At 41.8% G+C, this 12627-nt stretch overlaps 1 protein-coding gene across 1 annotated transcript; it reads right to left on the bottom strand.

Annotated features, from left to right (window-relative positions):
* Positions 1 to 566: 566 nt before the first annotated feature.
* Positions 567 to 11820, bottom strand: lmo4b (LIM domain only 4b). The gene is made up of 5 exons (XM_044362551.1): positions 11232 to 11820; positions 9365 to 9605; positions 4690 to 4786; positions 3805 to 3960; positions 567 to 1528 (listed from the first exon to the last, which is right to left on the bottom strand). The coding sequence occupies exons 2-5, from the start codon at positions 9598 to 9600 to the stop codon at positions 1520 to 1522; spliced, it is 498 nt and encodes a 165-aa protein (XP_044218486.1). The 5' UTR covers positions 9601 to 9605; positions 11232 to 11820; the 3' UTR covers positions 567 to 1519.
* Positions 11821 to 12627: the final 807 nt, after the last annotated feature.

Raw genomic sequence — 12627 nt, 5'->3', positions numbered from 1 at the left:
AAGGACTTCAAACACCAATTTGTTCTGCAAATAGCCCATTCAATTTGTGCCTGCCAAAGAGAGACACCTCTCTCCCTCTCTGCAGTAATTGAATCTTCAAAGGGACATTTTCCTCTATTTCTGTCAGGTATTAGAGTGATGAATAGCAAACGGTCATTTGAACAGAAAGAGAGGATACATGTTTATCCATTTTCTGTTAGAGGCTCATCATGCGCCTTGATGATTGCTAGGCTGGAAATTGAATGGCAGCGCTGCAGTATCTTCAATGGACTATTTTCAATGGTGAAGCAGACAAGTCATGCACTGATATCAGACCTTTGCGTGAAAGATAAATTCTTGGACACTTGGCAAATGGGATCTTGTAGTAATTATGTAATTCAGACATAAAGGCGACCCTGAAATGCTTCATTGGTAAAAACAAGTGACATTCTCACAGCGCTGTGCTGTAAAGATGCACTTCTGAGTGTGTTAACTAGACTTCTCATTAGTCATGATTACAGAATCTATAAAGCAAGTTCAGTAACTTTGAGTGAAGATTGTGAAGCTTACAATGAATTTAAGGAGGCTTTTAAATCTTCAATATTTTTATTAATTAAATACACCATACTGGAGCAAATGTCTCGGAAAATATCACAAATAAATTTCTCTTTCATTCAGCATTTATATGTTGGTGATGATCTCTACATTACTGACTATGAGCAAATTTCTTCAGTTTGCCATGGGTTCAGGTTTGAAAGGGGGGGAGGAGGGAGGACTGGAGCTGAGTGCGGAGGGTTGAATGTACTGTAGCCACGCCTGGACAACGACATTTACATGCATACTGTACATACATGGTAGTTTTACAAATACACCAAGAGTGTGTTCATGATTTGTTTTCCACAAAAAGCCACAGATTTTTTTTTTTAAAACCCCATTTTTTTAATATATACCACCAAAGAAAGAAAAAAAAAAAAAAAAAAAACACATTCCCCTTTGACAACACCTAAAATATATAAAGTGGAAACACCATGTTGTTGGGAAATGAGGATAGAAAAGGAAGAGAGGAAAAATGAAAAAGGTCCTGGTTTTTCCCCAAAATGTCTTTAAACAAATATGCAGCGTTGAAAAGCCTGCATCTCTTAAACCTCATTAGTCTTTTTTTTTTCTCTCTTTCCCTCACTTCAGTCACAACATCCTCTGTGTGTTATTTAATTTTCTCTTCCTGAAGAGTCCCTTGGATTCTGATCGGTCTCCTTTGTTATTCCAAGGTCATGGAGTCCTCAGCTTCCCGATTCAGGTGCATTAAGTGCAAGTATCCACCCATATTTGGGGAAAAGCCAAGGTTGAAGGCTGAGCGTTGGGTATGGGTTGCAGAAATAAATGTCAGGTTACTGGTAAGATGGGTGGAGGATTCCTTTAGGGCAAAAGGGCCTGGGAGCACAGCTAAAAGGCCGGGGTGCTGCTGATCCACGCTGTCTCGGGTGACAATGAGTAAGGGCTAAAATGAAGGCACACATCCTGCTTCCTGCACGTCGTCCGTCTAACACACCTGAATAGTGGAAAATTCAAACAAAACAAAAAAAAAAAAATTAAAAAATGTCATTGAGAGAGCATCGGTTCACAAAATGTTTCATCCTGATAAATCAACCTTCCAGCAGCTCCAGTGTAAGGCCCTCGTTTAATTTATTGATCAGCCAGGCTTTGAAAACCATCTGGTGTCCCATTTACTTTGCATTAACTTAAAAGTGCATTCATGAAGCGATTCTCTTTGGTATAATTATAACCATGCTCCAACATAACTGCGGGAGGTGTTCAGTCCTGTGAAACAGAAAAATGCAGGGGAGTAAAGACAATTATCTGTCTGGGCTCCACCAGCATTCAACTTTTTTTCATCTTTCTTGCTTCTTTTTTCATGATTCTAAGGGGCGATTTACTTTTCCCTTCATCCCTCAAATCACTAGGAGGGCTTCAGTCTATTAGTAATTGCAAACTCCTACTTGGGGGCTAATTAAAGTGACTGACGCTGGGAGGGTCTCACTCCCCTGGGTCAAAGCAGCTCTGTATGAGAGAGGTAATTTGTCTGTTCTGAACAAAGAGATTAGGAAGAAGCTGGGAAGAAAGCTTAATAAATGAGCATCAAATGTCCTGTGCCATGAACGCCGGCAACACCAATTATGTCACGGCAAAATCGCGCATCATCAAAACAATGGTCAGTAGATAACCCTGCCTTTCTGTGTGAGCAGTGACTACTTCATTTTCTCCTTCGCTTAACCAGCCTGTGTGCCTCAATTTACGTTGTGCTGCTCAGGATACATGAGGTATATTGATTTTGAGAACCTCTCACCACGAGCTGTTATCCTACTGTAAGTCTGTGTTATTTGAGGTCGTGCAAATTATGTTTTAGCAAAAGAAATGTGAATGTCTGTGTGATAAAGTGCTTCAGCGGCGGGATAATTCTCCTTATTTCACTCAGGGAGATAACAAAAGCATCCTGAGACTGTTCCCACTCAGCGATGTGTCTCTGTTTATTTAATAATTCTCTCTCTGCTATAATTAAAGCACCAGGGCCAATATTCAGATTGCATTTTAGCATCAATAATTCAGCAGTTTTCACTACAATTGATGTTAGCACATAAATAAACAATGAGGCCTCATATTTACTACACCAGCCATGGTACCAGAGACATGGGGGTGGGAGTAAGGACTTAAACAGACATTTAAAATTAAGCTAGATAATGCAACGGCTTTCAATTTAAATGTGAGGAGCTCTAAGAGCTCTAAGAGCTGATTTGTAAAAGTGACAAGCCCTTAAAAGGCCTGTGACGTGGAGGCAGGGAGGGAGGAGGAGGAGGGGGGGGGGGGCTTAATGGAGTTCTACCTCTCCTCTACTCACAAAACCACTCAAGGTGAAATGCATGCTCCCAACAATATAATTCCTCTTTCAGTCAGACTCTGACACACTCCAAACACCTCCCATATCTCTCAGTGCTGTGTGTGCAGACAAGGTATCAATAAAGCTCCTTGTTGTGAGGCAAAAATGATTACATCTCCTGCAGGCAGAATGAAGTTATCCTTCCTATATGATTAGGCCTTCTGTTTTGCTTTCACTGGAGGCATCAAGATCAAATCAGGGAAAGCCATGATGACAGCTTTCATGATATACTAGCTGCTGCAGCTTGCTGTCTGTGTTCAACCTCGGGCCCTGGATACATATTTTTGGCCTTGGAGTGATAACTTAGCCCAGGTGATCCCAGTCTTGTTGATAGAGTAGTCAAATGCTGTTTTAAACACTCGGTATTAATGGCAACGTGTCGTTTTTCAGCACAATTTGAAGTCTAGCTCGGGACAGCAAATAAATTCAAGATGAGTCAAATATGTATCTGCTCATAACAAACCGAGTGTGAGGACAGCGGTACAAAAAAATCATTTTCACATGTTTTGTGCTGACGTTTAATACAGATTTTCTGAGTGCATGTCCTCCAACAAGAATGATGGAAAAATCCATTGGCTGCCTGAAAATAAAATTCATCTCTGCTCTGAAAGATTTAATATCTGCTGCATGCCTTGCAGTAAAGTTGAATCAACTACATCAATATAAACAGAGTGAAAAATGTTGGCATGAAAATTACAGATGTTTTTCTCCTCCTGCTAATGACTCCAACTGACTGATGACAAGCTTTTACTGACTGTCCTTTACTTTGAAGTTAGCAGCCGCCCCTTTTAATACTTTGAAATGACACCACAAAGAACTGTGGAGCGCTCTCCACCACCAGAGAGCCCCCCGACATATTTCACTGGTGCACAGGGAGGAGGGGGGAGTCTTACCTTCTGGTCGGGCAGTAGTGGGTTCGTCTGCAGTGAACTCAAATGGCCGTTGATGAGTGCTGTGGGTCTGTCGTGTTCGCAGAACAGGCTGCCGTTGATGTAGTGGAACCGGTCCCCGGGGACGAGCCGGTTCCGGCAGGTGGAACATGTGAAACACTGCAGGGGGGACGGAGAGAGAACCCATCACAACCAGGCCCACGGACCACGAGACAACATTAAATTCATGTAATATGTCTACCACACAACTGTATGTGTAGGTGTGGGTTAAAGGTGAAAAACACAGGCACAACAAATTAACAGCAATTAAAATATCTTCCGACTCTGTTTTAGCTGCTAATTAGAATGATTTGAAGAACTGCAAAAACAAAAATATTGTTTCCTTCATTTGGTCATCCTTTTAATCAAAGTTTTTACATACTTTCGAGTAGAATTTTTATGCCACTTGGAAACATTTTGTCAATCTTCATTTTCCAAGAGAACAAAGATTTTGGCTATTTAACCTGAGCTGAAATAATTAGTCGATTGACAGAAAATGAATCTGGAACTATTTTGAAAATTGATTCGTTTTTCCAACAAAAATGCCAAACATTTGCTACTGCCAGCATCTCATTTGTGAAGTTTTGCTATATTTGGATTTTGGACTGTGGATTGGACAAAAAGATGTCACCTTAAGCTACGGAAAACTGTGAGGGACATTTTTCATGATTTTCTGACGTTTTGTTGACAAAAGAATCGATGAATCTAACAGCTTATTCAATAATGAAAATAATCATTAGTTTCAGCCATATTTTCAACTTTTACTGGCCTTATAAAAAAATCATAATCCAAACCGTCACCCTGTCATCTGTGTGTAACATTCTTTAGTTCATCAAACTTGAAGTTTACCTTGAGATGGTACACGTTGCCCTGTGCCCTCATCACCAGTTCACTGGCTGGAATGGACTGACCACAAGCACTGCAAGCTCCGCTGTTTCCAAATAATCTGGGGAAAAAAAAAAAAAAAAAAGGGAGGTGAAGTGTTACTATGGAGCCACTGTATGTGTCTGCATAGATTTAGTCTTGTGAAATGGAGTGTGGCATCCACACTTTAGGCTGCTGAGTATGAGGCTGAATGAAAACTATATTCAGTGCCAAGTTCACTACTATTCCTCGGCTCCATTTCGAACTTTAAGGGAAAACATACGAGAGAGAGAGAGAAAAAAAAAAAGAAATCCGACTTCATGAAGAAATAGAAAATCATCACAATATCAACTAAAAAATTAATCCTCCAGTACTCTGCTCTCCACCAGCATCTAGCACTGAAACTGCATATTACTTTTGCTGCACATTTTTTGCAACCTAATAATAACCTGGAACATAAGCAATCACGACCTAAGAGGATTTGATTGTACATCCAGGCGGAGACATAGTGCTTTTGCCATTAGGACTCCTGTGAATGCTCTGTCAGTGCCGTGTTTCCATTAGAAACCCGTAGCTACTCGGGTTGATATATAATGTGCATGGGTTAACCTTTTCAATCATGGTGTCAACACTTTAGATTTGCTTCTGCTCATCTCTTTCGTCCCTAACCTTCTCTCTCTCTCCTTCTCTCCCTCTGCCTCTTGATAATGAAATGCTTGCTCCAGCTTCCCTTCTATCTTCCTTCTGAGTTCACAATTTAGATTACTTCATCTCGGTGAGCAGCAAACTGAATGAAATTTCGATTTGAGCAGAAAGTAATTTACTGGGATCTGGACCCATTTGTCATCATATCTCACCGGGTGTTTGCTCTATCACTGCACTTTTCCTAAGCAATCAAATAAGACCACGGCATCTGACATGCTCCGGAGAGAAGGGGGAGAGAGGTAGAGAGGGATGGAAAAAGAAAGGGATAGGGGGGAGTGGTTAACAGTGGTGTGCGTGGATCAGATGAAGTTATTTGGCTAAAAAAAAAAAAAAACAAGAAAAGGAAACAAAGTTGTTGTTGTAAGGAGGACAATTTTATGTTAAGTATTTAACAAGTTCATACTGAGACAGAGCGAGGGAATAAACGCTTCTACCATCCCAACCATAACCCAAGCAGTTGTTGGATATATTGACAAACAAACAGGCGAGAGCTCTTTGCAAAGGGACACAGAAATGGCTTTCAATAAGACAGCCTAGGCAGAAGCAAATTTTGTCTTGGCATCATTTGGAAAGGCTCCATCAAAACTCAATTTCGGAAACTAATTAACTGGAGACTCGTCACAACACTGCCAATTCTCAGCTCTCACTGGGACAAACATGATAGTGGAAATGAACATATATGCCTTTGCTTTAAGACTCTTGTGCTCGTGCGGCGCGTGTAGGAAAAGCAAACTACACTTCACCTTGCGAAGACATTTCCTGATTTCAAAGCCGCCTCCTTCTCTCGTTCGAACTTTTGCTCAAATCGTTGAAATTATTCCTAGAGGAGTTTCCTCTGTGTGAATGCTGTTGAAACTGCGGGACGTTTTCACCACAGCTCTTTCTATTTCATACCAGGTTAATTATTTTACCATGGGATAGCTCTTGATAGTGTTTGATTTAAGGAGCCGAAGCCTTTAGGTGCTCAATTAAGTTGCTATATCGGTTTGAACTTGGGCTCTAATGGCCTCTTCTGCCAGTGAACTACAGCACCGAGGTGAAGTAGACACCGCAGGTCACTATAATTAAGGCCAAGGGACTCTTTAATTGCAATGACACATCTGGTTTCAGCTTTCCCCCCCCAAAAAAATATCAGTGCTTCTTCCTATGTTTCTCATGCTGTACAGACACTAGAGGATGGCTTTATCTTGATTTATCTGTTTTCTTCCCTTCGTGAATCTGACTCGCTACGAACAACATCTTTGATTAAATAAAATAACAAACAAAAAACACATTTGGAGCTGTCCGTTGTCTATATAGGCAATGACTTGGATTTCATTTCAGCACTGACTGCCAGGTGAAATATAGTGAGGCTTGCTGCTAGGCTGTCTGGCAAATGCAGACCTCATTCACCAAGGCCTTTGAGTAGGGTAAAATTACCCCACAACAATGATTTCTGCAACACAGTCCATTAAAAATGCCTCTCTACATCAGCAGCCAAAGCACCTTAAAAGCACTAGGCCATATTGATACTGAAGCGGGGCTTTGCATAATGGCAAGAGCTGCATTAGAGAGAAGGGTGGAGGGGCCGGGTGTGGGGATGGGGACGGGGATGGGTGGGGAGATTGCGGGGATGAGGGAGGGTGCGCGTGGATCTGTGTTGTGTATGTGCATGTGTTTTGGGAGGAGGGGGGATGGGGAGGTGTGTGTGTGTGTAGGGTGGGTGGGTGGGTGGGTGGGTGGGTGGTGGTGGTGGTGGCGGCAGCGGTGGGGGGGATCAGCCAAATTACACTTGGTTAATTCAGAGTAACAGATCTGGCCCCAAGTGAATTGAAGGCCTTGAATTAATTCTGTTATGACAAATCAAGATAAACGTTTCCCCTAAATTGCATGCGATTTAATTAATTTCTGAGATCCCAGTTTTTCCTGGCCTAATAGTTCACATTCTCTTGTGCTGTCATAGTGCTCGAGTGGGCAGACTTCAAAGTGATATTAAATAACCAACTATTAGATTTACCTCACACGTTCTATTGGAAAAGTGCCATTTAATTACCTAGGCTTATTCAATTAAGGGGACAGCATTCTCCCTGAATCCAGCAGCCACAAGTAAATTAATTCTCCCTCTACTACAGTAGCAGCCCACAGAAATAATATCACCTCCAGCTAAAAACAACACGATCCCCCACAGCAAATGCAACTTTGCCATTAAGTTTGACATTAAAGCTTTTGATGGCTGCACTGCATGAAAAACACAGACTGGCTGCTTGTCCTGTGATGTCTGTGGCGTGTAAATATTCCTACTTGATTGATGGGAGATGGATATCATCCCGGACCAGGCGTACATCCCATTATAGGCGTGATGTGATGCGTTCCGAATCAATCTGATGAGCATTTTCTATATCAGCTGTATTAATAGAAGTTGGGAGCTACAGCTTAAAATGTATGTGGTATGAGCAGTTTAGCAATCTATTACAAAAGAGAGTCTAGCCCTTTAAGATGAGGGGGGGGAAAAAAACAGCGGCAAATGGCCTTCGCAATAATCCCTCTTCTCTATCTGTCTTTCTCTCTTGCTCTCTCTCAAAAGCCAATTTGCTTAATTAAATGTTTTGTTTGCAGTGTGGCTCTCATTCATTTCGGACACGTCATTGGGAGCGGATACAAGCCAGGGACCAGATCTCATTAGATAAAACCCATCAGGACTAAAGGAAATGGAGGGGGACTATAATTAAAGCATTTAATTGTGTAGACTCACTGTCAGATGTTTTTTTCCCCGCTCCTATCTTTATCTCTACAGAGATCTCATGGTTCCATAATATGCGTTTTAGCTCTTCCACCAAGCATGCTCTCATTACAAGTGGAAAGGTGTATCCACCCCCCCCCCCCCTTCAATTTTAATTACGTTATAGTCCCATTATGAATGAAGTACCCCATTGACTTCCTCATCCTTTTTATGAGGTGGGTGTGAGAGCGCACAGGCACACTTTAGATTTTGAATTATCCCTGCAGATTTAATGGCAGTGTTGCATGTTCATGTTGAGTGTAGTACAGTTCCATATTCTAGATTATTAACGCAAAAGAAATGAAGTCAGATACATGTGTTTATATCTGTTTCAAACAATTATACTCTAAAACATGTCTTGTATAAATATAAAAGTGAAATGAAGTGTTTAAGAATTAAACGTTTGGTTAAAAGGGTTAAAATCAATACCATTCTTGCACCTCAGAGTGATTCAAGAAAGTGTTTGAACTTTCAGTAAACTGTGACTCGTCCCGACACATCAGACTGCTCCACATTACCAGAATGAGAGTGTCATCAATAAGCTCTGGTTGGGTAGTCTGGCACACCTACTAGAATATTTAAAAAGGCTCTCTTTGCTAATTAAATGGTCCTTTTCTGTTATATAAAAAAAAAAAGACCACAACACAATTAAAAAATAAATAATAATGTGTGCCCAACCCAAACACTGTGCAAATGTTTTGCAGAGCAAACATAAATCCTACAAGACCAATTTTTCTGTCCTTCAGTTGACCATGAACAGCAAACAGGACAGATGCAGAACTCTTTTGCTTTGTGTTCCGTGCCAGCGTGTTTGACCTCTTTCAGGGTAGACCAGGGAGACTTCAACCACAACACTTTAATGAGCACTGATGATGTTAGTACAATTTGAGACACATGTTCCACAGAAATATACTCAACCTTTGCCGATCACTGCGTAACCAGCAAAAATCCATGTTAATTCAGCCCTGTTTTCTTCTGTTTTTTAACTTTAATAATTTTATACCATTTCTTCATATATTCCAGGACTTTTTAAAGTAAAGTTATATACTTTCTGAGAAATACAATTCTTAAAAAAATAACGCAAGATGTGAGATACATTTTCTAACTTGCGCTGAAACATTACATCTGTGGTAATAACAATCAAAGTTAGTGCTATTCTAAATAACGCATGCTCGCATTGCAAGTTCTTTTTCTCACCTGATATAGTCATTTCTACAGAGGATCATGCCGCTTTTCGTGTAGCACGACGTGCCGATTTCACCCAGCTGGGCCTGGCAGCAGGAGCACTTGAGACATCGGCTGTGCCAGTAGCTGTCCATGGTGTAAAGGAGGAAACGGTCTGCGATTTTACCCCCACACCCTGCACACCGCTTCCAGGACAGAGAGCCTGTGCCCACCGGTGGTGGCTGGCTGCTTCCTCCGGGATTCACCATTGTCCCTAAAAAAACACACATAGACACAGAAAAGATGATATTGACAGTCTGGCAGTTGTTCATATCACACCCAGAAGGTTGCAGTTTGATACTTTTAGCAGGAAACTATTATTTTATACACAATGGGGTCAGGACCTGAGAAGGATTGTTGGTTACATATAGAACAGGGTAATATGATCACGTCAACCACAAACAACCACAAGTGAATTTATCAATTATCAGATTAAAATTCCAGCCCCTTGAACATCTTGTTGCACCAGCGTGGTCTTTGAGCGGCTGCAGACTGCAATTCGTACCAAAGCACAATAGCTGATCTCATTAAGGGAACAGTTCCGCGTCCTGTTCTGCTACAAGAGAGCTCCGAGTCATTTAGTGAACTAATCTGCCCTTGATCTCAGTCTCATCCCCGTGCTGTTGCTTCATTGGACCTCTCATGATGAATGTCTGTTAACTGATAACACCGGGGGCCAGAGGAACAATTATGCAGCATGGGCTTTTGTTAAAATTCTAAATAGCACAATACTTCACCACACAATTCTTCACTCGATTGCACTCTGAATAGCTGGGAGTTGATGGTTATTGCAAAACACAAAGGAATACAGTATGAATAGGCTGAGACAGGACTGGCTTCAAACTGACATGTGAAACAGTTTGGCTCTCTGTTTACCAACACTTGACGCCCGGTAGGCCTTTGACCTAAGCGATGGATATGATTCGTCTTGCAACTAGAAACCAATATTTGAACAGCATTAGAAAAGGACAGATATCCCTGATATACCACAGATCTACTGTAATGATGCCAAGTGTTCTAATCTAATGCATCTAATGCAATGCAGGCATTTGTTTCACCCACAAAATGAATGTGGGATCTTTCAAATGTAATCCTCTCCAATTTGGTCAGGCAGACTACATGCCTGGATAAAGCCAAATCTTTGTTGAAAGGCAGGTAGGCTAATTAGAGTTGTGGGGGGGAAGGGGAGGGAGTGCACAGAGAAAAGCATTCAGTAAGCCCATTAGCGATGGCTCTTAGGGACAAACCACAGCGTACCTTAGTGCTGATTAAATCTAAAAGGAGATGAATCAAAAAGCCGACCTGAAAGTGACTCCCTGGATAAACAAGACGGACCATCGTCAAGTTTCATTCAGAGTTTCTTTTTTTTTCCGCTGAGGGATGGAGGGGACAGGAGGGGAAGGGGAGGAGGAGGGGGGTGGCTTTTAACTTAAATGGGCTAACTCAAGTAATTACACGGGCAGGCAATTTGGGCGCAGAGAGTAAGTCATGGAAATAGAAGACAGAGAAAACATATCAGGCAGCCATGTGCTAAAAGGTCCTGTCCACTGGCTGCTGCTTTTTTAATGGAAAAGAAAAGAAATGTAGCATCACATTGGTGTTATTACGGGCTAAATGCGTGAGTAAGTGATAAGGAGGAAGATAATGTCGCAAGAATAACACAGGCTATCAAATATCACGACAAGCATTCTTAAAAGAAAAACACACCGGAAAAAGATACAAGTAGAATACACTGGGCTTGTTTCCTGTGTAAACTAGCTGTAATTAGCTCGAAAAAAACACTTAATTTTTTTTTACCGTGTCACCATGCAGCACAGCTGTAATACCAACAAATACTCACCTCGTTCGCCTCTTTTAAGAGTAATGGCTGTGAAGTTAATGACTTGAAGGTAGGCAGGTAAACAGGTACAACAGTCTCCCCCCAAAAAAGTACAGGTAAAAAAAAAAAAAAAGCGGACACACTATCGCGCGTGGTCGGCCTCCAGCTCCGCGCGGACAGCCAACCTGAGCGAGGACCTGAGCTCACCGGCCACAAGCGGAGAGAGAGAGCCGAGCAAATGGAGTTATCAGATAGTATTTCCACTGGATGCTTCCCGCTTTGCTGTTGCTGCTTCAGAGCTCTTTTTTTCCCCGCTGGAACAAAAGGAGTCCATTGCGAGACGTAATTACAGGTCTGCGCATGCCGTAATGTCCTCAAACCGTGACAAGTGCGTGTTTTGGCAGACAGAAAGAAAGGAAGGAAGAATATAACGAGGCTGGCAGAGAGGCTGTAATTGACTGTCCTCTGCTCTGGTCTGCGGGTCCCGTTAGCTGGTTGTTCTACATGTGTCGCTGACAGGATGAAACCTCCAGTAAAAACCCCTTTTAGCCGCGTGACGAAGGGGCGGCCGCAGCCAATCGGCGAGCAGCCCATTTAAGAGGAATAACAAATCCAGCCAATCAGAGAGGGATGGAGACGGAGGTGAACGGCAGAGATGGACCGGAGAGGTGCGAAAGAAACGGAGAAGAGACGAGTGTCAAACGTACACACTCAAAAACATTGACAGGGATACTTATGAGAGAAACATACCGACTGACAAGACGCTAAAGAAAACCTTTATAATAAGCCAGTTTGAATGTGAATTATCACGTGTCCAGTTTGATACGTTTGAATTAATAAACTGTAATTTATTATCTTCTTTAATCGTCTACACTATTCATAAAGGGTGTAATTGGCTGTGATAGCAGAATATCATCCCAATAAAACGGATGGATTTGGCTCTCTCTCCTTTTTGACTGGTTTCCTATCAGATCACACAGAGCATTTTTCTAAATACTAGCTGCATGGCAACATCCAGTGAGCTGCATTCGTCTCACGTCTGAGTTTAATTAGTTGACATTCAATAACTACTTAGTTTACCGGGGGTGACTCCAACCACTGGGAGATATCAAGGCCTAATAGCTGCGTAGTGGCGCCATCGTCTGTCACTGAAAATAATCGCAGCAAGGCCTGCTGTCGTTTACAACCTCATTAAACCTCAGGTCATTGGTTTCAACACCTATTAAGGCTAATCTGCAAGACCTCGATTTGGCTGAGATCCTTAAATTCATTCAGTCTCACAGTTTTGGTTTTTCACCATCATGTGAGACATCAAAGGGAAGACAAATGGGAAGCAATTGCAGCACCTTTTAATAAAAGTAATGTGGTGCTGACATATTTTCTAACATGATGTTGAAAGACAAGTGAATTCCTTCTT

Source organism: Thunnus albacares, chromosome 9 (assembly GCF_914725855.1).
Source record: "Thunnus albacares chromosome 9, fThuAlb1.1, whole genome shotgun sequence".
In the NCBI taxonomy this organism is placed as follows: domain Eukaryota; kingdom Metazoa; phylum Chordata; class Actinopteri; order Scombriformes; family Scombridae; genus Thunnus; species Thunnus albacares.
Note: the sequence above shows the minus strand (reverse complement) of the source record. Positions and strands in the feature narration are given on the sequence as shown.